A 26,483-nucleotide genomic window follows, 5' to 3' on the forward strand; every position below is an offset into this window, starting at 1 on the left:
GGGATGTGTGTGTGTATAGTCTCAGTAAGTCTGAACAGTTCAGTTCAGTTGGTTGGGTGTGTGTGTAGTTGGTCTGTTGGTCTGATTTGCACGATTTGTATTGTGTAGTATGTTGTAGTGTGTTATATTGTCTAATGTAGTGATGTATTGTCTAATGTAGTGATGTATTGTCTAATGTAGTGATGTAGTGTCTAATGTAGTGTCTAATGTAGTGATGTAGTGTCTAATGTAGTGTCTAATGTAGTGATGTAGTGTCTAATGTAGTGATGTATTGTCTAATGTAGTGATGTAGTGTCTAATGTAGTGTCTAATGTAGTGATGTAGTGTCTAATGTAGTGATGTAGTGTCTAATGTAGTGATGTAGTGTCTAATGTAGTGATGTAGTGTCTAATGTAGTGATGTATTGTCTAATGTAGTGATGTATTGTCTAATGTAGTGTCTAATGTAGTGTCTAATGTAGTGATGTATTGTCTAATGTAGTGATGTAGTGTCTAATGTAGTGATGTATTGTCTAATGTAGTGATGTAGTGTCTAATGTAGTGATGTATTGTCTAATGTAGTGTCTAATGTAGTGATGTATTGTCTAATGTAGTGATGTATTGTCTAATGTAGTGATGTATTGTCTAATGTAGTGTCTAATGTAGTGATGTATTGTCTAATGTAGTGTCTAATGTAGTGATGTATTGTCTAATGTAGTGATGTATTGTCTAATGTAGTGATGTATTGTCTAATGTAGTGATGTAGTGTCTAATGTAGTGATGTATTGTCTAATGTAGTGTCTAATGTAGTGATGTAGTGTCTAATGTAGTGATGTATTGTCCAATGTAGTGATGTATTGTCTAATGTAGTGTCTAATGTAGTGATGTAGTGTCTAATGTAGTGATGTATTGTCTAATGTAGTGTCTAATGTAGTGATGTATTGTCTAATGTAGTGATGTATTGTCTAATGTAGTGTCTAATGTAGTGATGTATTGTCTAATGTAGTGATGTAGTGTCTAATGTAGTGATGTATTGTCTAATGTAGTGATGTATTGTCTAATGTAGTGATGTATTGTCTAATGTAGTGATGTAGTGTCTAATGTAGTGATGTAGTGTCTAATGTAGTGATATAGTGTCTAATGTAGTGTCTAATGTAGTGATGTAGTGTCTAATGTAGTGATGTAGTGTATAATGTAGTGATGTAGTGTCTAATGTAGTGATGTAGTGTCTAATGTAGTGTCTAATGTAGTGATGTAGTGTCTAATGTAGTGATGTAGTGTATAATGTAGTGTCTAATGTAGTGATGTATTGTCTAATGTAGTGATGTATTGTCTAATGTAGTGATGTATTGTCTAATGTAGTGTCTAATGTAGTGATGTAGTGTCTAATGTAGTGATGTATTGTCTAATGTAGTGTCTAATGTAGTGATGTAGTGTCTAATGTAGTGTCTAATGTAGTGTCTAATGTAGTGATGTATTGTCTAATGTAGTGTCTAATGTAGTGATGTATTGTCTAATGTAGTGATGTATTGTCTAATGTAGTGATGTATTGTCTAATGTAGTGTCTAATGTAGTGATGTATTGTCTAATGTAGTGTCTAATGTAGTGATGTAGTGTCTAATGTAGTGATGTAGTGTCTAATGTAGTGATGTATTGTCTAATGTAGTGATGTATTGTCTAATGTAGTGTCTAATGTAGTGATGTAGTGTCTAATGTAGTGATGTATTGTCTAATGTAGTGTCTAATGTAGTGATGTAGTGTCTAATGTAGTGATGTAGTGTCTAATGTAGTGTCTAATGTAGTGATGTATTGTCTAATGTAGTGATGTAGTGATGTAGTGTCTAATGTAGTGTCTAATGTAGTGATGTAGTGTCTAATGTAGTGATGTATTGTCTAATGTAGTGATGTATTGTCTAATGTAGTGTCTAATGTAGTGATGTAGTGTCTAATGTAGTGATGTATTGTCTAATGTAGTGATGTAGTGTCTAATGTAGTGTCTAATGTAGTGATGCAGTGTCTAATGTAGTGATGTAGTGTATAATGTAGTGATGTAGTGTCTAATGTAGTGATGTAGTGTCTAATGTAGTGTCTAATGTAGTGTCTAATGTAGTGTCTAATGTAGTGATGTAGTGTCTAATGTAGTGATGTAGTGTCTAATGTAGTGATGTATTGTCTAATGTAGTGATGTAGTGTCTAATGTAGTGTCTAATGTAGTGATGTAGTGTCTAATGTAGTGTCTAATGTAGTGATGTAGTGTCTAATGTAGTGTCTAATGTAGTGATGTATTGTCTAATGTAGTGATGTATTGTCTAATGTAGTGATGTATTGTCTAATGTAGTGATGTAGTGTCTAATGTAGTGATGTATTGTCTAATGTAGTGTCTAATGTAGTGATGTAGTGTCTAATGTAGTGATGTATTGTCTAATGTAGTGATGTATTGTCTAATGTAGTGTCTAATGTAGTGATGTAGTGTCTAATGTAGTGATGTATTGTCTAATGTAGTGTCTAATGTAGTGATGTATTGTCTAATGTAGTGATGTATTGTCTAATGTAGTGTCTAATGTAGTGATGTATTGTCTAATGTAGTGATGTAGTGTCTAATGTAGTGATGTATTGTCTAATGTAGTGATGTAGTTTCTAATGTAGTGATGTAGTGTCTAATGTAGTGATATAGTGTCTAATGTAGTGATGTAGTGTCTAATGTAGTGATGTAGTGTCTAATGTAGTGATGTAGTGTCTAATGTAGTGATGTAGTGTCTAATGTAGTGTCTAATGTAGTGATGTAGTGTCTAATGTAGTGATGTAGTGTATAATGTAGTGTCTAATGTAGTGATGTATTGTCTAATGTAGTGATGTATTGTCTAATGTAGTGTCTAATGTAGTGATGTAGTGTCTAATGTAGTGATGTATTGTCTAATGTAGTGTCTAATGTAGTGATGTAGTGTCTAATGTAGTGTCTAATGTAGTGTCTAATGTAGTGATGTATTGTCTAATGTAGTGTCTAATGTAGTGATGTATTGTCTAATGTAGTGATGTATTGTCTAATGTAGTGATGTATTGTCTAATGTAGTGTCTAATGTAGTGATGTATTGTCTAATGTAGTGTCTAATGTAGTGATGTAGTGTCTAATGTAGTGATGTAGTGTCTAATGTAGTGATGTATTGTCTAATGTAGTGATGTAGTGTCTAATGTAGTGTCTAATGTAGTGATGTAGTGTCTAATGTAGTGATGTATTGTCTAATGTAGTGATGTATTGTCTAATGTAGTGTCTAATGTAGTGATGTAGTGTCTAATGTAGTGATGTATTGTCTAATGTAGTGATGTAGTGTCTAATGTAGTGTCTAATGTAGTGATGCAGTGTCTAATGTAGTGATGTAGTGTATAATGTAGTGATGTAGTGTCTAATGTAGTGATGTAGTGTCTAATGTAGTGTCTAATGTAGTGATGTAGTGTCTAATGTAGTGATGTAGTGTCTAATGTAGTGATGTATTGTCTAATGTAGTGATGTAGTGTCTAATGTAGTGTCTAATGTAGTGATGTAGTGTCTAATGTAGTGTCTAATGTAGTGATGTAGTGTCTAATGTAGTGTCTAATGTAGTGATGTATTGTCTAATGTAGTGATGTATTGTCTAATGTAGTGATGTATTGTCTAATGTAGTGATGTAGTGTCTAATGTAGTGATGTATTGTCTAATGTAGTGTCTAATGTAGTGATGTAGTGTCTAATGTAGTGATGTATTGTCTAATGTAGTGATGTATTGTCTAATGTAGTGTCTAATGTAGTGATGTAGTGTCTAATGTAGTGATGTATTGTCTAATGTAGTGTCTAATGTAGTGATGTATTGTCTAATGTAGTGATGTATTGTCTAATGTAGTGTCTAATGTAGTGATGTATTGTCTAATGTAGTGATGTAGTGTCTAATGTAGTGATGTATTGTCTAATGTAGTGATGTAGTTTCTAATGTAGTGATGTAGTGTCTAATGTAGTGATATAGTGTCTAATGTAGTGATGTAGTGTCTAATGTAGTGATGTAGTGTCTAATGTAGTGATGTAGTGTCTAATGTAGTGATGTAGTGTCTAATGTAGTGTCTAATGTAGTGATGTAGTGTCTAATGTAGTGATGTAGTGTATAATGTAGTGTCTAATGTAGTGATGTATTGTCTAATGTAGTGATGTATTGTCTAATGTAGTGTCTAATGTAGTGATGTAGTGTCTAATGTAGTGATGTATTGTCTAATGTAGTGTCTAATGTAGTGATGTAGTGTCTAATGTAGTGTCTAATGTAGTGTCTAATGTAGTGATGTATTGTCTAATGTAGTGTCTAATGTAGTGATGTATTGTCTAATGTAGTGATGTATTGTCTAATGTAGTGATGTATTGTCTAATGTAGTGTCTAATGTAGTGATGTATTGTCTAATGTAGTGTCTAATGTAGTGATGTAGTGTCTAATGTAGTGATGTAGTGTCTAATGTAGTGATGTATTGTCTAATGTAGTGATGTATTGTCTAATGTAGTGTCTAATGTAGTGATGTAGTGTCTAATGTAGTGATGTAGTGTCTAATGTAGTGATGTAGTGTCTAATGTAGTGTCTAATGTAGTGATGTATTGTCTAATGTAGTGATGTAGTGATGTAGTGTCTAATGTAGTGTCTAATGTAGTGATGTAGTGTCTAATGTAGTGATGTATTGTCTAATGTAGTGATGTATTGTCTAATGTAGTGTCTAATGTAGTGATGTAGTGTCTAATGTAGTGATGTATTGTCTAATGTAGTGATGTAGTGTCTAATGTAGTGTCTAATGTAGTGATGCAGTGTCTAATGTAGTGATGTAGTGTATAATGTAGTGATGTAGTGTCTAATGTAGTGATGTAGTGTCTAATGTAGTGTCTAATGTAGTGTCTAATTTTAGTGATGTAGTGTCTAATGTAGTGATGTAGTGTCTAATGTAGTGATGTATTGTCTAATGTAGTGATGTAGTGTCTAATGTAGTGTCTAATGTAGTGATGTAGTGTCTAATGTAGTGTCTAATGTAGTGATGTAGTGTCTAATGTAGTGTCTAATGTAGTGATGTAGTGTCTAATGTAGTGATGTAGTGATGTATTGTCTAATGTAGTGATGTAGTGTCTAATGTAGTGTCTAATGTAGTGATGTAGTGTCTAATGTAGTGATGTAGTGTCTAATGTAGTGATGTATTGTCTAATGTAGTGATGTATTGTCTAATGTAGTGATGTAGTGTCTAATGTAGTGTCTAATGTAGTGATGTAGTGTCTAATGTAGTGATGTAGTGTCTAATGTAGTGATGTAGTGTCTAATGTAGTGATGTATTGTCTAATGTAGTGATGTAGTGTCTAATGTAGTGATGTAGTGTCTAATGTAGTGTCTAATGTAGTGATGTAGTGTCTAATGTAGTGTCTAATGTAGTGTCTAATGTAGTGTCTAATGTAGTGATGTATTGTCTAATGTAGTGATGTATTGTCTAATGTAGTGATGTATTGTCTAATGTAGTGATGTAGTGTCTAATGTAGTGTCTAATGTAGTGTCTAATGTAGTGATGTAGTGTCTAATGTAGTGATGTAGTGTCTAATGTAGTGATGTAGTGTCTAATGTAGTGTCTAATGTAGTGATGTAGTGTCTAATGTAGTGATGTAGTGTCTAATGTAGTGATGTAGTGATGTAGTGTCTAATGTAGTGATGTAGTGTCTAATGTAGTGATGTAGTGTCTAATGTAGTGATGTAGTGATGTAGTGTCTAATGTAGTGATGTAGTGTCTAATGTAGTGATGTATTGTCTAATGTAGTGATGTATTGTCTAATGTAGTGTCTAATGTAGTGATGTATTGTCTAATGTAGTGATGTATTGTCTAATGTAGTGATGTATTGTCTAATGTAGTGATGTATTGTCTAATGTAGTGATGTATTGTCTAATGTAGTGATGTAGTGTCTAATGTAGTGTCTAATGTAGTGTCTAATGTAGTGATGTAGTGTCTAATGTAGTGATGTATTGTCTAATGTAGTGATGTAGTGTCTAATGTAGTGTCTAATGTAGTGATGTAGTGTCTAATGTAGTGATGTAGTGTCTAATGTAGTGATGTAGTGTCTAATGTAGTGATGTATTGTCTAATGTAGTGATGTAGTGTCTAATGTAGTGATGTAGTGTCTAATGTAGTGATGTAGTGTCTAATGTAGTGATGTATTGTCTAATGTAGTGATGTATTGTCTAATGTAGTGTCTAATGTAGTGATGTATTGTCTAATGTAGTGATGTATTGTCTAATGTAGTGATGTATTGTCTAATGTAGTGATGTATTGTCTAATGTAGTGATGTAGTGTCTAATGTAGTGTCTAATGTAGTGTCTAATGTAGTGATGTAGTGTCTAATGTAGTGATGTATTGTCTAATGTAGTGATGTATTGTCTAATGTAGTGTCTAATGTAGTGATGTAGTGTCTAATGTAGTGTCTAATGTAGTGATGTAGTGTCTAATGTAGTGATGTAGTGTCTAATGTAGTGATGTATTGTCTAATGTAGTGATGTATTGTCTAATGTAGTGATGTATTGTCTAATGTAGTGATGTAGTGTCTAATGTAGTGATGTATTGTCTAATGTAGTGATGTATTGTCTAATGTAGTGATGTAGTGTCTAATGTAGTGTCTAATGTAGTGTCTAATGTAGTGTCTAATGTAGTGTCTAATGTAGTGATGTAGTGATGTATTGTCTAATGTAGTGTCTAATGTAGTGATGTATTGTCTAATGTAGTGATGTATTGTTTAATGTAGTGATGTAGTGTCTAATGTAGTGATGTAGTGTCTAATGTAGTGATGTATTGTCTAATGTAGTGATGTATTGTCTAATGTAGTGTCTAATGTAGTGATGTATTGTCTAATGTAGTGTCTAATGTAGTGATGTATTGTCTAATGTAGTGATGTATTGTCTAATGTAGTGATGTATTGTCTAATGTAGTGATGTATTGTCTAATGTATTGTCTAATGTAGTGATGTATTGTCTAATGTAGTGTCTAATGTAGTGATGTATTGTCTAATGTAGTGATGTATTGTCTAATGTAGTGATGTATTGTCTAATGTAGTGATGTATTGTCTAATGTAGTGATGTATTGTCTAATGTAGTGATGTATTGTCTAATGTAGTGATGTAGTGTCTAATGTAGTGATGTATTGTCTAATGTAGTGATGTATTGTCTAATGTAGTGATGTATTGTCTAATGTAGTGTCTTATGTTTTGATGGAATGAATTTATGTATTATCTGTGTATGTGTAATGTTTTGATGTATTGTGTAATGTTTTGATGTAGTGTCTAATGTAGTGATGTAGTGTGTAATGTTTTGAAGTAGTGTGTAATGTTTTGAAGTAGTGTGTAATGTTTTGATGTAGTGTCTAATGTAGTGATGTAGTGTGTAATGTTTTGAAGTAGTGTGTAATGTTTTGAAGTGTTGTCTTTGTATTCCAGTGCCTGTTTCTCCTTTTCCTGTCTCCTCATCTCCTACGGTGCATACAATCCTGATGGTGAGTAGCTGTAATATGTTGATTAGATAACAGTGTATTGGTCACATGATGTAATAGCAGGGTACAGCGCCCATGTGTAGGTAGCTTACTAGTGGTAGCTATTCAGCAGAACTGATGGTCTGTGGGTAGAACAGGCTATCTTGGCTGCGGTCCTTGATTATCTTGGTGCCGTACTGTAGGTGTCCTGGAGGGCAGGCCCAACTTCTTGGGCAGTAAAATGGTACATTTCATTGGAATTCTACACACTCAATCACAGTATACATAATTATTCTGGGGGTGAAATGAAACGAACGACAAACAAACAAAAACAACTATTCAATTACCAACATCTTTTAAAAACACACAGCATAGAGAACACAGGAGTCATACCCAAGAAGACTGGAGGACGTAATCAGTGCAGAAGGTGCTTCAACAAAGTACTGAGTATAAAGGGTCAAGACATTATATTTCAGATGTCCTCTTTTTTTTTAATTGGCCAAAATGTACAAAAACCTGTTTTTGCTTTGTCCATATGGGTTATTGTGTGTAGATTGATGAGAAAAAGCAACTATTTAATCCATTTTAGGAAAAGGCTGTAACGTTACAATGTGGAATAAGTCAAGGGGGTCTGAATACTTTCTGAATGCACCGTACATAAGTCAATGTTAAACATTACAATCCTAATCTAGAAGAACGGATCTAATTCTCCACTTGACAGGATGTGAAACACAATCATAGTGTTTAGAGGCTGTAGAGGAAACACCATCATAGTGTTTAGAGGCTGTAGAGAGGTAACACCATCATAGTGTTTAGAGGCTGTAGAGGAAACACCATCATAGTGTTTAGAGGCTGTAGAGAGGTAACACCATCATAGTGTTTAGAGGCTGTAGAGGAAACACCATCATAGTGTTTAGAGGCTGTAGAGAGGTAACACCATCATAGTGTTTAGAGGCTGTAGAGAGGTAACACCATCATAGTGTTTAGAGGCTGTAGAGGAAACACCATCATAGTGTTTAGAGGCTGTAGAGAGGTAACACCATCATAGTGTTTAGAGGCTGTAGAGGAAACACCATCATAGTGTTTAGAGGCTGTAGAGAGGTAACACCATCATAGTGTTTAGAGGCTGTAGAGAGGTAACACCATCATAGTGTTTAGAGGCTGTAGAGAGAGGTAACACCATCATAGTGTTTAGAGGCTGTAGAGAGAGGTAACACCATCATAGTGTTTAGAGGCTGTAGAGAGAGGTAACACCATCATAGTGTTTAGAGGCTGTAGAGAGAGGTAACACCATCATAGTGTTTAGAGGCTGTAGAGAGAGGTAACACCATCATAGTGTTTAGAGGCTGTAGAGGAAACACCATCATAGTGTTTAGAGGCTGTAGAGAGGTAACACCATCATAGTGTTTAGAGGCTGTAGAGAGAGGAAACACCATCATAGTGTTTAGAGGCTGTAGAGAGAGGAAACACCATCATAGTGTTTAGAGGCTGTAGAGAGAGGAAACACCATCATAGTGTTTAGAGGCTGTAGAGAGGTAACACCATCATAGTGTTTAGAGGCTGTAGAGAGAGGAAACACCATCATAGTGTTTAGAGGCTGTAGAGAGGAAACACCATCATAGTGTTTAGAGGCTGTAGAGGAAACATCATCATAGTGTTTAGAGGCTGTAGAGAGAGGTAACACCATCATAGTGTTTAGAGGCTGTAGAGAGGTAACACCATCATAGTGTTTAGAGGCTGTAGAGAGGTAACACCATCATAGTGTTTAGAGGCTGTAGAGAGGTAACACCATCATAGTGTTTAGAGGCTGTAGAGGAAACACCATCATAGTGTTTAGAGGCTGTAGAGAGGTAACACCATCATAGTGTTTAGAGGCTGTAGAGAGGAAACACCATCATAGTGTTTAGAGGCTGTAGAGAGAGGAAACACCATCATAGTGTTTAGAGGCTGTAGAGAGAGGAAACACCATCATAGTGTTTAGAGGCTGTAGAGAGAGGAAACACCATCATAGTGTTTAGAGGCTGTAGAGGAAACACCATCATAGTGTTTAGAGGCTGTAGAGGAAACACCATCATAGTGTTTAGAGGCTGTAGAGAGAGGAAACACCATCATAGTGTTTAGAGGCTGTAGAGAGGTAACACCATCATAGTGTTTAGAGGCTGTAGAGGTAACACCATCATAGTGTTTAGAGGCTGTAGAGAGGTAACACCATCATAGTGTTTAGAGGCTGTAGAGGAAACACCATCATAGTGTTTAGAGGCTGTAGAGGTAACACCATCATAGTGTTTAGAGGCTGTAGAGAGAGGTAACACCATCATAGTGTTTAGAGGCTGTAGAGGAAACACCATCATAGTGTTTAGAGGCTGTAGAGGAAGCACCACCTAAAGAGAAGGAATGTTCATCTACACTAAACACAAGTCAAAACAACCATTTCCTGTTGTGCTCCCAGTTCCTGGCAAGGTGAGTAAGTGCTGTTACAACACACATGTGATGTTTTAAAACGTCTCAGGATGATGTGTTTCAATGCTCCAGCAACGTTCATGTTTTCTCTCCTTCACGTTGGTGATCAGTTGCCGTGAGTTGTTGGTGTTACCGAGCACTTCATTTTAACGTCGTAATAAATAACATGTTTAATTGGGGGTTTTGCTCTTCGTCATGTTGACACTAGTTTCTAGTTGTTCCAAAAACAGTTTTGTGTTTGTGTATCTGACACTTTCTCCACCTTCCTCCACAGAGCTGTCTGTACTCATCTTCATCGCTCTGACGTTCAACGGCTTCGGAGGCATGTGCATGACCTTCACCTCCCTCACGGTAAGAGTGTGTGTACGTGCCTCTGTGTATGTGTGTGTGGTATGTGCCTATGTGAGTGTGAGTGTGTGTTCAGGTCAGATTTCTCCGTATTTATTTGTGATTTCACCATGATCCAAAAGAGAAAGTGTGTCAGTGACGTGTGTGTTTGTGTGTGTTTTGCATAATCTCTGTGTAGAGAACATTGTGTCATTTGGCCTCTTTCACACATGGCACTGGAAATAGTTTATTACTAATCATTAATCTATTATGTAAATGTCTGTCCGGTTGATTTTGTTATTTTCTTCAACACACAAACCCTCCTGTTCTCTCTCTGTCTCTCTGTGTCACGGCGTCGTAAGAAGAGGACCAAGGTGCAGCGTGGTGAGCGTACATATTCCCTTCATTTGTAGAAAATGTAGCCAACAAAACAAGAACACGACCGTGAAGCTTAATGCCACTAAAAACGTCAACTTCCCACACTGGGGATCCTACTTAGGTAGCCCTTTTCCCCTCCTTTCAATCAGAGACAATGATAGACAGCTGTCCCTGATTGAGAACCATACCTGGCCAAAACATAGAAATAACAAAACATAGAATGCCCACCCAAATCACACCCTGACCAAACCAAAATAGACAGTACCCCCCGCCCAAAGGTGCGGACTCCGGTCGCAAAACCTGAACCTATAGGGGAGGGTCCGGGTGGGCATCTGTCCCGCGGTAGCGGCTCTGGTGCGGGATGTAGACCCCGCTCTACCTTTGGCTCACCTCACTTTGGTAGCGCCTCTGGTGTGGGGACCCTCGCTGCCGACCACGGACTGGGCACCCTCGTTGCGGGCCCCGGACCGGGCACCCTTGCTTGAGGCCCCGGACTGGCCCGTGGAGCTGGCACCGGACTCACCAGGCTGGTGAGACTGGTCCGTGGAGGAGGCACAGGATGAACCGGCTGTGGGGGAGCACTGGAGCTCTGGTGCTTAGCACTTGCACCGCTCCTCTTGGCAGCATGTGAAAGCTAACTGTGTTGCTCATATTTAGTTCTAGATATGTGTAGTTTTTGGTGTGTTCTAATAGAACTGTGTCCAAATAGAATTTATATTTGTCATCCTGATTTCCTGGCTGGAAGGGATCAACTCCCATGGGAACAGGTGGAGGCAACTACGAAGGAAGCAGCCGGAGAGAGGAGCCAGCGATATGAGGGAACACGGCTGGCAAGGAAGCCCGAGATGCAGCCCCGAAAATGTATTTGGGAGTGTGGGGAAGCCAGGTAGGAGACCTGCGCCAACTTCCTGTGCTTACCGAAGAGCAAGAGAGACCGGGCAGGCACCGTGTTATGCTGTGGAGCGCACGGTGTCCCCGGTGCGGGTGCATAGCCCGGTGCGGTACATTCCAGCTCCTCGTATCAGCCGGGCTAGAGTGGGCATCGAGCCAGGTGCCATGAAGCCAGCTCTACGCATCTGGTCTCCAGTGCGTCTCCTTGGGCCGGCGTACATGGCACCAGCCTTACGCATGGTGTCCCCGGTTCGCCAGCACAGTCCAGTGCGGCCTATTCCACCTCGCCGCACTGGCCTGGCTACGGGGAGCATTCAACCAGGTAAGGTTGGGCAGGCTCGGTGCTCAAGAGCTCCAGTGCGCCTGCACGGTCCGGTCTATCCAGTGCCACCTTTACGCACCAGCCCTCCGGTGGCAGCCCCCTGCACCAGGCTGTCTCTCAGTCTTCTGCCTACAGGTTCTTCCGCCTGTCCAGCGCTGCCAGAGCCTTCCTCCTCTCCAGCGCTGCCAGAGCCTTCCGTCTGTCCAGAGACAGTCGCCCGTCTGTCCAGAGCTGCTAGAGTCTCCCATCTGTCCAGAGCTGCTAGAGTCTCCCGTCTGTCCAGAGCTGCTAGAGTCTCCCGTCTGTCCAGAGCTGCTAGAGTCTCCCGTCTGTCCAGAGCTGCTAGAGTCTCCCGTCTGTCCAGAGCTGCTAGAGTCTCCCGTCTGTCCAGAGCTGCTAGAGTCTCCCGTCTGTCCAGAGCTGCTAGAGTCTCCCGTCTGTCCAGAGCTGCTAGAGTCTCCCGTCTGTCCAGAGCTGCTAGAGTCTCCCGTCTGTCCAGAGCTGCTAGAGTCTCCCGTCTGTCCAGAGCTGCTAGAGTCTCCCGTCTGTCCTGAGCTGCTAGAGCCGCCAGTCTGTCCTGAGCCGTCAGTCAGCCAGGACCTGCCAGAGCCGTCAGTCAGCCAGGACCTGCCAGAGCCTTCAGTCAGCCAGGACCTGCCAGAGCCGTCAGTCAGCCAGGACCTGCCAGAGCCGTCAGTCAGCCAGGACCTGCCAGAGCCGTCAGTCAGCCAGGACCTGCCAGAGCCGTCAGTCAGCCAGGACCTGCCAGAGCCGCCAGCCAGCCAGGAGCTGCCAGAGCCGCCAGCCAGCCAGGAGCTGCCAGAGCCGTCAGCCAGCCAGGAGCTGCCAGAGCCGCCAGCCAGCCAGGAGCTGCCAGAGCCGTCAGTCAGCCAGGACCTGCCAGAGCCGCCAGCCAGCCAGGAGCTGCCAGAGCCGCCAGCCAGCCAGGAGCTGCCAGAGCCGTCAGTCAGCCAGGCGATGCCAGAATCGCCCTTCACTCCGGAGCTGCCAGAATCGCCCTTCACTCCGGAGCTGCCGGAGTCTCCCGCCTGTCCGGCGCTGCCGGAGTCTCCCTTCTGCCCGGCACTGCCGGAATCCCCCATCCATTTGGGATGTCTAGGGTTCCCAGTCCAAGGTCAGTGCCGACGGTCGCCGCTTTAAAGAGGCCACAGAGGCGGGCGAAGAGGCGCACCAGAACTTTGGTGAAGTGGGGTCCACGTCCTGCGCCAGAACTGCCACCGCGGACAGACACCCACCCAGACCCTCCCCTATAGGTTCAGGTTTTGCGTCCGGAGTCCGCAACTTGGAGGGGGGTACTGTCACGTTCTGACCTTTATTTTCCTTTGTTTTGTCTTTATTTAGTATGGTCAGGGCGTGAGTTGGGGTGGGCAGGCTATGTTTTGTGTTTCTATTTTTGGTTTCTGTTTCGGCCTAGTATGGTTCTCAATCAGAGGCAGGGGTCGTTAGTTGTCTCTGATTGAGAATCATACTTAGGTATCCTGGGTTTCACTGTTGGTTTGTGGGTGTTTGTTTCCGTGTCTGTGTTTGTCGCCACACGGTACTGTTTCGGTTTGTTCACGTTTATTGTTTTTGTATTTTAGTGTTCAGTTTATGTCTTTAAAATAAACATCATGAACACTTACCACGCCGCATCTTGGTCCGATCCTTACTCCTCTTCAGATGAAGAGGAGGAAATCTGCCGTTACAGACAGTACCTGTGAAGACGATCTAGGTGCTGCTGTAACCCCTCTTTAGTGGGAGACAGCAGCACCAGGTCATCTGCGTACAGCAGACACATGATTTCAGTGTTGTGTCGGGTGATACCAGGTGCTGCCGATTCTTCTAATGTTTTTGCCAATTCATTAATGTAGATGTTAAATAGTGTTGGACTTAATGGACAGCCCTGTTTCACTCCCCGTCCCCGAGAGAAGAAGTCTGTTTGCTTGTTGCCAATTTTAACCGCACATTTGTTTTTAGTGTACATCATATCCTTTTTCTCCAATACCACTTTCTATTAGTTTATAAAAAGACCTTTGTACCAAATTGAATCAAATGCTTTCTTGAAATCTACAAATCACGAGTAGATTTTGCCTCTGTTTTGGTTTACTTGTTTATCAATTTAGAGTGTGGAGGGTGGAAATGTGGTCTGTTGTACGATAATATTTTAGAAATCCAATCTGGCTTCTGCTCAGGACGTTGTGTTCATCAAGGAAATGATGTAGTCTGCTATTTATAATACTGCAGAGAATTTTTCCCCAAGTTGCTGTTAACGCAAATTCCTCTAATTATTTGGGTCAAATTTGTCTCCATTTTTATAGATTGGTGTGATCAATCCCTGGTTCAAAATATCAGGGAAAATACCTGCAGTGAGGATAATGTTGAACAGTTTGAGTATAGTGAATTTGAATTTGTGGTCTGTATATTTGATCATTTCACTTAAAATACCATCAGCACCACAGGCCTTTTTGGGTTGGAGCGTGCATAGTTTTTCCAATAATTCTTCTTCTGTAATTGGAGTATCCACAGGATTCTGATAGTCTGACTGCCGATTCAAGGATTTGTAATTTTTCTTGTATATCTTTTTGTCCTGGGCTCTTTGTTAAATTGCCATAGAGGTTTGCAAAGTGATTTCTCCACATATCCCCATCTTGGAGAGCCAATTCCTCATGAGGTTTGTTTAATTTATTCCAATTCTCCCAGAAGTGGTTTGATTCTATGGATTCCTCAATTCCATCCAACTGATTTCTAATGTGCTGTTCCTTTTTGGTTCTCAGGGTGTGTTTGTATTGCTTCAGTGTTTCCCCATACTGTTCTCATGGTGTGTTTGTATTGCTTCAGTGTTTCCCCATACTGTTCTCAGGGTGTGTTTGTATTGCTTCAGTGTTTCCCCATACTGTTCTTAGGGTGTGTTTGTATTGCTTCAGTGTTTCCCCATACTGTTCTTAGGGTGTGTTTGTATTGCTTCAGTGTTTCCCCATACTGTTCTTAGGGTGTGTTTGTATTGCTTCAGTGTTTCCCCATACTGTTCTTAGGGTGTGTTTGTATTGCTTCAGTGTTTCCCCATACTGTTCTCATGGTGTGTTTGTATTGCTTCAGTGTTTCCCCATACTGTTCTCATGGTGTGTTTGTATTGCTTCAGTGTTTCCCCATACTGTTCTTAGGGTGTGGTTTGTATTGCTTCAGTGTTTCCCCATACTGTTCTTAGGGTGTGTTTGTATTGCTTCAGTGTTTCCCCATACTGTTCTTAGGGTGTGTTTGTATTGCTTCAGTGTTTCCCATACTGTTCTTAGGGTGTGTTTGTATTGCTTCAGTGTTTCCCCATACTGTTCTTAGGGTGTGTTTGTATTGCTTCAGTGTTTCCCATACTGTTCTCATGGTGTGTTTGTATTGCTTCAGTGTTTCCCCATACTGTTCTCATGGTGTGTTTGTATTGCTTCAGTGTTTCCCCATACTGTTCTTAGGGTGTGTTTGTATTGCTTCAGTGTTTCCCCATACTGTTCTTAGGGTGTGTTTGTATTGCTTCAGTGTTTCCCCATACTGTTCTTAGGGTGTGTTTGTATTGCTTCAGTGTTTCCCCATACTGTTCTTAGGGTGTGTTTGTATTGCTTCAGTGTTTCCCCATACTGTTCTTAGGGTGCGTTTGTATTGCTTCAGTGTTTCTCCATACTGTTCTCAGGGTGTGTTTGTATTGCTTCAGTGTTTCCCCATACTGTTCTTAGGGTGTGGTTTGTATTGCTTCAGTGTTTCCCCATACTGTTCTTAGGGTGTGGTTGTATTGCTTCAGTGTTTCCCCATACTGTTCTTAGGGTGTGTTTGTATTGCTTCAGTGTTTCCCCATACTGTTCTTAGGGTGTGTTTGTATTGCTTCAGTGTTTCCCCATACTGTTCTTAGGGTGTGTTTGTATTGCTTCAGTGTTTCCCCATACTGTTCTTAGGGTGTGTTTGTATTGCTTCAGTGTTTCACCATACTGTTCTTAGGGTGTGTTTGTATTGCTTCAGTGTTTCACCATACTGTTCTTAGGGTGTGTTTGTATTGCTTCAGTGTTTCCCCATACTGTTCTCAGGGTGTGGTTTGTATTGCTTCAGTGTTTCCCCATACTGTTCTCAGGGTGTGGTTTGTATTGCTTCAGTGTTTCCCCATACTGTTCTCAGGGTGTGGTTTGTATTGCTTCAGTGTTTCCCCATACTGTTCTTAGGGTGTGGTTGTATTGCTTCAGTGTTTCCCCATACTGTTCTTAGGGTGTGGTTTGTATTGCTTCAGTGTTTCCCCATACTGTTCTTAGGGTGTGTTTGTATTGCTTCAGTGTTTCCCCATACTGTTCTCAGGGTGTGGTTTGTATTGCTTCAGTGTTTCCCCATACTGTTCTTAGGGTGTGGGTTGTATTGCTTCAGTGTTTCCCCATACTGTTCTTAGGGTGTGTTTGTATTGCTTCAGTGTTTCCCCATACTGTTCTTAGGGTGTGTTTGTATTGCTTCAGTGTTTCCCCATACTGTTCTCAGGGTGTGGTTTGTATTGCTTCAGTGTTTCCCCATACTGTTCTTAGGGTGTGTTTGTATTGCTTCAGTGTTTCCCCATACTGTTCTTAGGGTGTGGTTTGTATTGCTTCAGTGTTTCCCCATACTGTTCTCAGGGTGTGTTTGTATTGCTTCAGTGTTTCCCCATACTGTTCTTAGGGTGTGGTTTGTATTGCTTCAGTGTTTCCCCATACTGTTCTCAGGGTGTGGTTTGTATTGCTTCAGTGTTTCCCCATACTGTTCTTAGGGTGTGTTTGTATTGCTTCAGTGTTTCCCCATACTGTTCTTAGGGTGTGTTGTATTGCTTCAGTGTTTCCCCATACTGTTCTTAGGGTGTGGGTTGTATTGCTTCAGTGTTTCCCCATACTGTTCTTAGGGTGTGGTTTGTATTGCTTCAGTGTTTCCCCATACTGTTCTTAGGGTGTGTTCCCCATATAGAAGGCCTATATTTTTGTTGTCTGGTTCTCTGTGTTTTCTTAGATTTTTGCCATCATTATCAAACCATTTTTCATTATCTGTCATTTCTGGTTTGCTCTTATGCTTCTTTAGATTAGCCAAGGAGGCTAATTTGTCAAATATAAAGTTTATGTTCCAAATGGCCAAATTTAGTGTTTCCCCAAACTGTTCTCAGGAGTGTATTTTTGGCTACTAATTGCTTTTTGTTAGATGTCTGTACTGTTCTGTTGGTAGATGTCTGTACTGTTCTGTTGGTAGATGTCTGTACTGTTCTGTTGGTAGATGTTTGTCCATCTATAGCTATGTCAGTGTTTCCCCATCAGTGTTTCGCAAGAAGGTTTTTTACGGCCCCTGGGATGATCTTGATTTATTATTAGCTTCAGTGTTTCCCCATACTGTTCTTAGGGTGTGCACCGAGCAGTAGGCTGCTTCATTTCAATATTTATTCTTAGGGTGTGCATCACAGTAAAATTGCTTCAGATACCCCAAAAATAAAACTGTTCTGAGGGGTTTCAAACAAGGTTGCTTCGGAGTGTTTCCCCAAGGTAGCTGTTCTTCTGGTGGAGAAAGTGTGGCGGTTGAAAGAGTATAATCTGAGTGTTTCCACCAAAAACAAGAATATGGACATGGAACAAAGGCTACAAAGGCAGAGGAATTAAAACGGGCCTCAAATCTGCTTCAGTGTTTCCCCATACTGTTCAAGGCCAGTTTATTTTGGCAGAAGTTTCCCCAAATCAGCTGTTCATTTAGGAGGGGGATTTCATCAAAAACTGTGATTAAAGCTTGTGACAGTGTTTGCCCCAACTGTTTTTAAATGTGAGTCTGAGCAGAAACACCATTGCTTCAGTGTTTCCCCAGTTGTCCATCAATCTAAAAGGGCTTGTGGGAAAAGATTTTATTGCATATTCCTTGGCTGTTCCCCATTTCTGACATTGCCCAGTTGTCAATTTTCATCCGGGTGTGGACTCCAACCTAAGCGTGACAGAGGAGTTTTTGTTTCCCTATACTGGCACAACTAGGGGCATGATTTGTATGAAGAGGTGTCAAGATGTTTGAGATGGAGCTGTTCTTGGGAAAACTGTGTTTGACAACCGACAGCACCTGTTTGGACACAGGAGCGGACTGGTGGCGAAGATACGGGAAAAGATGCAAGAGGAAAACGCGACAGGTGAGCTGACAGCTTATCATTGTATCATACACCAGGAAGTTGTGCGTTAAAGCCTTGAAAATGGAGCATGTAATGAGCATCATCCCCAGTTAACTGTTATCAGAGCCAAAGGTTTGAATCACCGCTTCAAGGCATTTCTGACGGAGTTAGAAACTGTTTTGCTTATCACACAGAGGTGCGATGGCTAAGCCAGGAAAGGTGCTTCAAAGATGTTTCCCCAGCTGTTCTCAGGAGATTTGTCTGTTCTTGGACAGCAAAGGGAAAGACACAACACAACTGTTCTTAGGGAAATGTTTCTGTGTGAAATGGCTTTTCTGTGTGACATTACGAGTCATCTGAATGCAATAAACTTGCAGCTGCAGGGTCGGGATCGTGTCATCTCTGATATGTACAGTACAGTGAAGGCATTTAAAACCAAACTGACTCTGTGGGAGACGCAGATGCGGAAAGAAAATTTGAGCCACTTTCCCAGCTGCCAGACCATGAAAGAGAAGCTCTCTACCAGTGCGTTCCGAGCACACAGTTGGCTGATAAAATAGGTATGCTTGCCGCTGACTTTCCCCGATTTGCTGACTTTGAAGCACAAAAAGCAGGTTGGAACTGCTCGGTAACCCATTTGCTGTTGACGTGGAAAGCTCACCCCAAACCTCAAATGGAGTTGATTGACCTCAATGCAATGATGCACTGAGGGCAAAATATGCGGCAGTGGGTGCTGCGGAGTTCGTTTCCTCCCGGCACAATGCCCCAGCTGCTCCAGGCTGCTCAAACGTTGTCTATGTTTGGCAGCACATACCTGTGTGAACAACTGTTTTCTTTGATGAACCTGAACAAAACATCACACAGAAGTCGACTTACTGCTGAACACCTCCACTCAATTCTGAGGATTTCTTCAGCTCAGAGCCTTACCCCGAACATTGATGAACTTGTGGAAAAGATGGGACACCACCAAGTATCACCCTCAACCTCAAACAAGTGAACATTACTGTGCAATCACATATTTAGAGTTTTTACTCAGTTCAAGTTTAAAAGTTAAAATTTAATATTTGTTTTCACTGCATGTTACTTCTCCTTAAACAAAGTGTTGTTTTTGATTAACTTTATTTTTTTGTATTTCAATCCAATTATATTTTAAAAATATTTCAGTTGAGTGGATGATAGAAAATTGCTATTATTGTTTTTTCTTTGAAGTAAATTTAGCCCACTTTTGCTAAAATAGAAAATATAGTCTACTGATGGTGCCTTGAATACCGGTTTCTTTCATTTAATGTTCATGTTATGGGGATATTTATATAAAGGAAATTTGTCTTTTGTGTCTGTTGAAAATTAAAGATTACTGACAGAGCCATAAGAAAATATTGCTTTATTTATCTGATCATATTGTAATATATTTGTTAGGTTTTCAGTAGGTTCAATTAGGTTCACTAGACTATATGCGTCATTTAAAAATTTTTCAATGAACATTCGAACAGTCCGGCCCTCGTCTTGTAGCTGATTTTTTTATTTGGCCCTCCGTCCATTTGACTTTGACACCCCTGATCTATAGGCCTGTTTTGTACCATGTAATTTATTGGGCCGTGATGCTTCAAGGTTGGGTTGGGCTGACTGTGTTAGTGGGCTGACTGTGAAGGCTCTGAGAGAGGTGTTAGTGGGCTGACTGTGAAGGCTCTGAGAGAGGTGTTAGTGGGCTGACTGTGAAGACTCTGAGAGAGGTGTTAGTGGGCTGACTGTGAAGACTCTGAGAGAGGTGTTAGTGGGCTGACTGTGAAGACTCTGAGAGAGGTGTCATTGTAAAATCATGTTAAACATTATTATTGCACACAGAGTGACTCCATGCAACTTATGTGACTTGTTAAGCAAATGTTTACTCATGAACTTATTTAGATTTGCCATAACAAAGGGTTTGAATACATATTAACTCAGCTTTACATTTTTTTTAAATGAATTTGTAAATAAAACAAATAAAAACATAATTCCACTTTGACATTATGGGGTATTGTGTGTATAGAGGCCAGTGACACACCACCTCAATGTTATCCATGTTAAATTCATTATGGGGTATTTAATCCATGTTAAATTCATTATGGGGTATTTAATCCATGTTACATTCATTATGGGGTATGTAATCCATGTTCAATTCATAATGGGGTATTTAATCAATGTTCAATTCATTACGGGGTATTTAATCCATGTTAAATTCATTATGGGTTATTTAATCCATGTTACATTCATTATGGGGTATGTAATCCATGTTCAATTCATTATGGGGTATTTAATCCATGTTCAATTCATTATGGGGTATTTAATCCATGTTCAATTCATTATGGGGTATTTAATCCATGTTCAATTCATTATGGGGTATTTAATCCATGTTCAATTCATTATGGGGTATTTAATCCATGTTACATTCATTATGGGGTATGTAATCCATGTTCAATTCATTATGGGGTATTTAATCCATGTTAAATTCATTATGGGGTATTTAATCCATGTTAAATTCATTATGGGGTATTTAATCCATGTTACATTCATTATGGGGTATGTAATCCATGTTCAATTCATTATGGGGTATTTAATCCATGTTACATTCATTATGGGGTATTTAATCCATGTTCAATTCAGGCTGTAACACAACATGTGGAAGAAGTCAAGGGGTCTAAATACTTTCTAAAGGCCACTGTAATTTAGCTACAGTAGCCAACTAGCTTTTGGTGGAATAATTCATAATTGTTTGTGCTGCACTGGTTAGCTGGTTAGCAGCATCCCTTTAGTTTCTGTTAAGTATAGTGGGATGTCAAATGGATTGTCTCATCAAAGAATGTCCACATTATTTACAGATTTATGTATTAGCGTTGACTAATTCAGAATGCCCTTACAAAACAATATGAACAAATTCAGACTGCCCGTACAAAACAACATTGACTAATTCAGAATGCCCTTACAAAACAATATGAACAAATTCAGACTGCCCCTACAAAACAACATTGACTAATTCAGACTGCCCGTACAAAACAACATTGACTAATTCAGACTGCCCGTACAAAACAACATTGACTAATTCAGACTGCCCCTACAAAACAACATTGACTAATTCAGACTGCCCGTACAAAACAATATTGGAAAATATTCTACTCAACTGCAGTTACTGCATGTTTATTTTTGAAAGGGTGTTTTAGGCATAAACGACAGAGTCCTAGAGATCTGTCTAGAGATCTGTCAACACTGTGTTATATTACATGAGATCTGTCAACGCTGTTACATCACTAGAGATCTGTCAACGCTGTTACATTACATGAGATCTGGCAACGCTGTTACATCACTAGAGATCTGTCAACGCTGTTACATCACTAGAGATCTGTCAACGCTGTTACATCACTAGAGATCTGTCAACGCTGTTACATCACTAGAGATCTGTCAACGCTGTTACATCACTAGAGATCTGTCAACGCTGTGTTATATTACATGAGATCTGTCAACACTGTGTTATATTACATGAGATCTGTCAGCGTTGTTACATCACTAGAGATCTGTCAACGCTGTTACATTACATGAGATCTGGCAACGCTGTTACATCACTAGAGATCTGTCAACGCTGTTACATCACTAGAGATCTGTCAACGCTGTTACATCACTAGAGATCTGTCAACGCTGTTACATCACTAGAGATCTGTTAACGCTGTTACATCACTAGAGATCTGTCAACGCTGTTACATCACTAGAGATCTGTCAACACCGTGTTGCATTACTAGAGTTCTGTCAAAGCTGTTACATTACATGAGATCTGTCAAGGCTGTGTTACATTACTAGAGATCTGTCAACACTGTGTTACATTACATGAGATCTGTCAACGCTGTTACATCACTAGAGATCTGTCAACGCTGTTACATCACTAGAGATCTGTCAACACTGTGTTGCATTACTAGAGATCTGTCAACGCTGTTACATCACTAGAGATCTGTCAACGCTGTTACATCACTAGAGATCTGTCAACACTGTGTTGCATCACTAGAGATCTGTCAACGCTGTTACATCACTAGAGATCTGTCAACACTGTGTTGCATTACTAGAGATCTGTCAACGCTGTGTTACATCACTAGAGATCTGTCAACGCTGTTACATTACTAGAGATCTGTCAATGCTGTTACATTACTAGAGATCTGTCAACGCTGTTACATCACTAGAGATCTGTCAAAGCTGTTACATCACTAGAGATCTGTCAACGCTGTGTTACATCACTAGAGATCTGTCAACGCTGTTACATCACTAGAGATCTGTCAACGCTGTTACATCACTAGAGATCTGTCAACGCTGTGTTACATTACATGAGATCTGTCAACGCTGTTACATCACTAGAGATCTGTCAACACTGTGTTACATCACTAGAGATCTGTCAACGCTGTTCCATCACTAGAGATCTGTCAACGCTGTTACATCACTAGAGATCTGTCAACGCTGTTACATCACTAGAGATCTGTCAACGCTGTGTTACATTACTAGAGATCTGTCAACGCTGTTACATTACATGAGATCTGTCAACGCTGTTACATCACTAGAGATCTGTCAACGCTGTGTTACATTACATGAGATCTGTCAACGCTGTTATATTACATGAGATCTGTCAACGCTGTTACATCACTAGAGATCTGTCAACGCTGTTACATCACTAGAGATCTGTCAACGCTGTTACATCACTAGAGATCTGTCAACACTGTGTTGCATTATTAGAGATCTGTCAACGCTGTGTTACATTACTAGAGATCTGTCAACGCTGTTACATCACTAGAGATCTGTCAACGCTGTTACATTACATGAGATCTGTCAACGCTGTGTTACATTACATGAGATCTGTCAACGCTGTGTTACATCACTAGAGATCTGTCAACACTGTTATATTACATGAGATCTGTCAACGCTGTTACATTACATGAGATCTGTCAACGCTGTTACATTACTAGAGATCTGTCAACGCTGTTACATCACTAGAGATCTGTCAACGCTGTTTACACCACTAGAGATCTGTCAACGCTGTGTTACATTACTAAATCTGTCAACACTGTTACATCACTAGAGATCTGTCAATGATGTTACATCACTAGAGATCTGTCAACGCTGTTACATCACATGAGATCTGTTAACGCTGTTACATCACATGAGATCTGTCAATGCTGTTACATCACATGAGATCTGTCAATGCTGTTACATCACATGAGATCTGTCAATGCTGTTACATCACTAGAGATCTGTCAATGCTGTTACATCACTACAGATCTGTCAACGCTGTTACATCACTAGAGATCAGTCAACACTGTGTTACATTACATGAGATCTGTCAACACTGTGTTACATTACATGAGATCTGTCAACACTGTTACATCACCAGAGATCTGTCAACGCTGTGTTACATTACATGAGATCTGTCAACACTGTTACATCACCAGAGATCTGTCAACGCTGTGTTACATTACTAGATCTGTCAACGCTGTGTTACATCACTAGAGATCTGTCAACGCTGTGTTACATTACTAGAGATCTGTCAACGCTGTGTTACATTACATGAAATCTGTCAACGCTGTGTTATATCACTAGAGATCTGTCAACGCTGTGTTACATCACCAGAGATCTGTCAACGCTGTGTTACATTACATGAGATCTGTCAACACTGTTACATCACCAGAGATCTGTCAACGCTGTGTTACATTACTAGATCTGTCAACGCTGTTACATCACTAGAGATCTGTCAACGCTGTGTTACATTACGAGATCTGTCAACGCTGTGTTACATTACGAGATCTGTCAACACTGTGTTACATTACATGAGGTCTGTCAACACTTACATCACCAGAGATCTGTCAACGCTGTTACATTACATGAGATCTGTCAACGCTGTGTTACATTACTAGATATCTGTCAACGCTGTGTTACATTACATGAAATTGTCATTTACTAGATATCTGTCAACGCTGTTACATCACTAGAGATCTATCAACGCTGTTGCATCACTAGAGATCTGTCAACGCTGTTACATCACTGTTACATCACTAGAGATATGTCAACACTGTTACATTACTAGATCTGTCAACGCTGTGTTACATTACGAGATCTGTCAACGCTGTTACATCACATGAGATCTGTCAACCCTGTGTTACATTACTAGATCTGTCATCTGTCAACATTACGAGATCTGTCAACGCTGTTACATCACATGAGATCTGTCAACGCTGTGTTACATTACTAGATCTGTCAACGCTGTGTTACATTACGAGATCTGTCAACGCTGTTACATCACTAGAGATCTGTCAACGCTGTGTTACATTACTAGAGATCTGTCAACGCTGTGTTACATTACATGAGGTCTGTCAACGCTGTTACATCACTAGAGATCTGTCAACGCTGTGTTACATTACATGAGATCTGTCAACGCTGTTATATTACATGAGATCTGTCAACGCTGTTACATCACTAGAGATCTGTCAACGCTGTTACATCACTAGAGATCTGTCAACGCTGTTACATCACTAGAGATCTGTCAACACTGTGTTGCATTATTAGAGATCTGTCAACGCTGTGTTACATTACTAGAGATCTGTCAACGCTGTTACATCACTAGAGATCTGTCAACGCTGTTACATTACATGAGATCTGTCAACGCTGTGTTACATTACATGAGATCTGTCAACGCTGTGTTACATCACTAGAGATCTGTCAACACTGTTATATTACATGAGATCTGTCAACGCTGTTACATTACATGAGATCTGTCAACGCTGTTACATTACTAGAGATCTGTCAACGCTGTTACATCACTAGAGATCTGTCAACGCTGTGTTACACCACTAGAGATCTGTCAACGCTGTGTTACATTACTAAATCTGTCAACACTGTTACATCACTAGAGATCTGTCAATGATGTTACATCACTAGAGATCTGTCAACGCTGTTACATCACATGAGATCTGTTAACGCTGTTACATCACATGAGATCTGTCAATGCTGTTACATCACATGAGATCTGTCAATGCTGTTACATCACATGAGATCTGTCAATGCTGTTACATCACTAGAGATCTGTCAATGCTGTTACATCACTAGAGATCTGTCAACGCTGTTACATCACTAGAGATCAGTCAACACTGTGTTACATTACATGAGATCTGTCAACACTGTGTTACATTACATGAGATCTGTCAACACTGTTACATCACCAGAGATCTGTCAACGCTGTGTTACATTACATGAGATCTGTCAACACTGTTACATCACCAGAGATCTGTCAACGCTGTGTTACATTACATTCACTAGATCTGTCAATTACTAGAGATCTGTCAACGCTGTTACATCACTAGAGATCTGTCAACGCTGTGTTACATTACATTACATGAGATCTGTCACTGTTACATCACCAGAGATCTGTCAACGCTGTTACATTACATTAATCTGTCTGTCAACGCTGTGTTATATCACTAGAGATCTGTCAACGCTGTGTTACATTACCAGAGATCTGTCAACACTGTGTTACATTACATGAGGTCTGTCAACACTTACATCACCAGAGATCTGTCAACGCTGTTACATTACATGAGATCTGTCAACGCTGTGTTACATTACTAGATATCTGTCAACGCTGTGTTACATTACATGAAATCTGTCAACGCTGTGTTACATTACTAGATATCTGTCAACGCTGTTACATCACTAGAGATCTATCAACGCAGTTGCATCACTAGAGATCTGTCAACGCTGTTACACCACTAGAGATCTGTCAACGCTGTTACATCACTAGAGATATGTCAACACTGTTACATTACTAGATCTGTCAACGCTGTGTTACATTACGAGATCTGTCAACGCTGTTACATCACATGAGATCTGTCAACCCTGTGTTACATTACTAGATCTGTCAACGCTGTGTTACATTACGAGATCTGTCAACGCTGTTACATCACATGAGATCTGTCAACGCTGTGTTACATTACTAGATCTGTCAACGCTGTGTTACATTACGAGATCTGTCAACGCTGTTACATCACTAGAGATCTGTCAACGCTGTGTTACATTACTAGAGATCTGTCAACGCTGTGTTACATTACATGAGGTCTGTCAACGCTGTTACATCACTAGACATCTGTCAACGCTGTTACACCACTAGAGATCTGTCAATGCTGTTACATTACTAGAGATCTGTCAACGCTGTTACACCACTAGAGATCTGTCAACGCTGTGTTACATTACTAAATCTGTCAACACTGTTACATTACTAGAGATCTGTCAACGCTGTGTTACATTACTAGATCTGTCAACGTTGTGTTACATTACGAGATCTGTCAACGCTGTTACATCACTAGAGATCTGTCAACACTGTGTTACATTACATGAGATCTGTCAACACTGTTACATTACGAGATCTGTCAACGCTGTTACATTACATGAGATCTGTCAACGCTGTGTTACATTACGAGATCTGTCAACACTGTGTTACATTACTAGATCTGTCAACGCTGTTA

The 26,483-nt window shown here is 40.2% G+C and overlaps 1 protein-coding gene across 1 annotated transcript in view; it reads left to right on the forward strand.

The window, feature by feature from the left end:
- LOC115121388 (large neutral amino acids transporter small subunit 4-like) overlaps nucleotides 1–26,483 on the forward strand; it is a 48,593-nt gene that overhangs the window by 3,161 nt on the left and 18,949 nt on the right. The window contains exons 4-5 of the mRNA XM_065005010.1: nucleotides 7,437–7,492; nucleotides 10,203–10,279. Of these exons, the coding sequence (XP_064861082.1) occupies nucleotides 7,437–7,492; nucleotides 10,203–10,279 (133 nt within the window). The remainder of the gene's footprint in view (nucleotides 1–7,436; nucleotides 7,493–10,202; nucleotides 10,280–26,483) is intronic.

The sequence above is a fragment of the Oncorhynchus nerka genome, linkage group LG19, assembly GCF_034236695.1.
Source record: "Oncorhynchus nerka isolate Pitt River linkage group LG19, Oner_Uvic_2.0, whole genome shotgun sequence".
NCBI lineage: Eukaryota > Metazoa > Chordata > Actinopteri > Salmoniformes > Salmonidae > Oncorhynchus > Oncorhynchus nerka.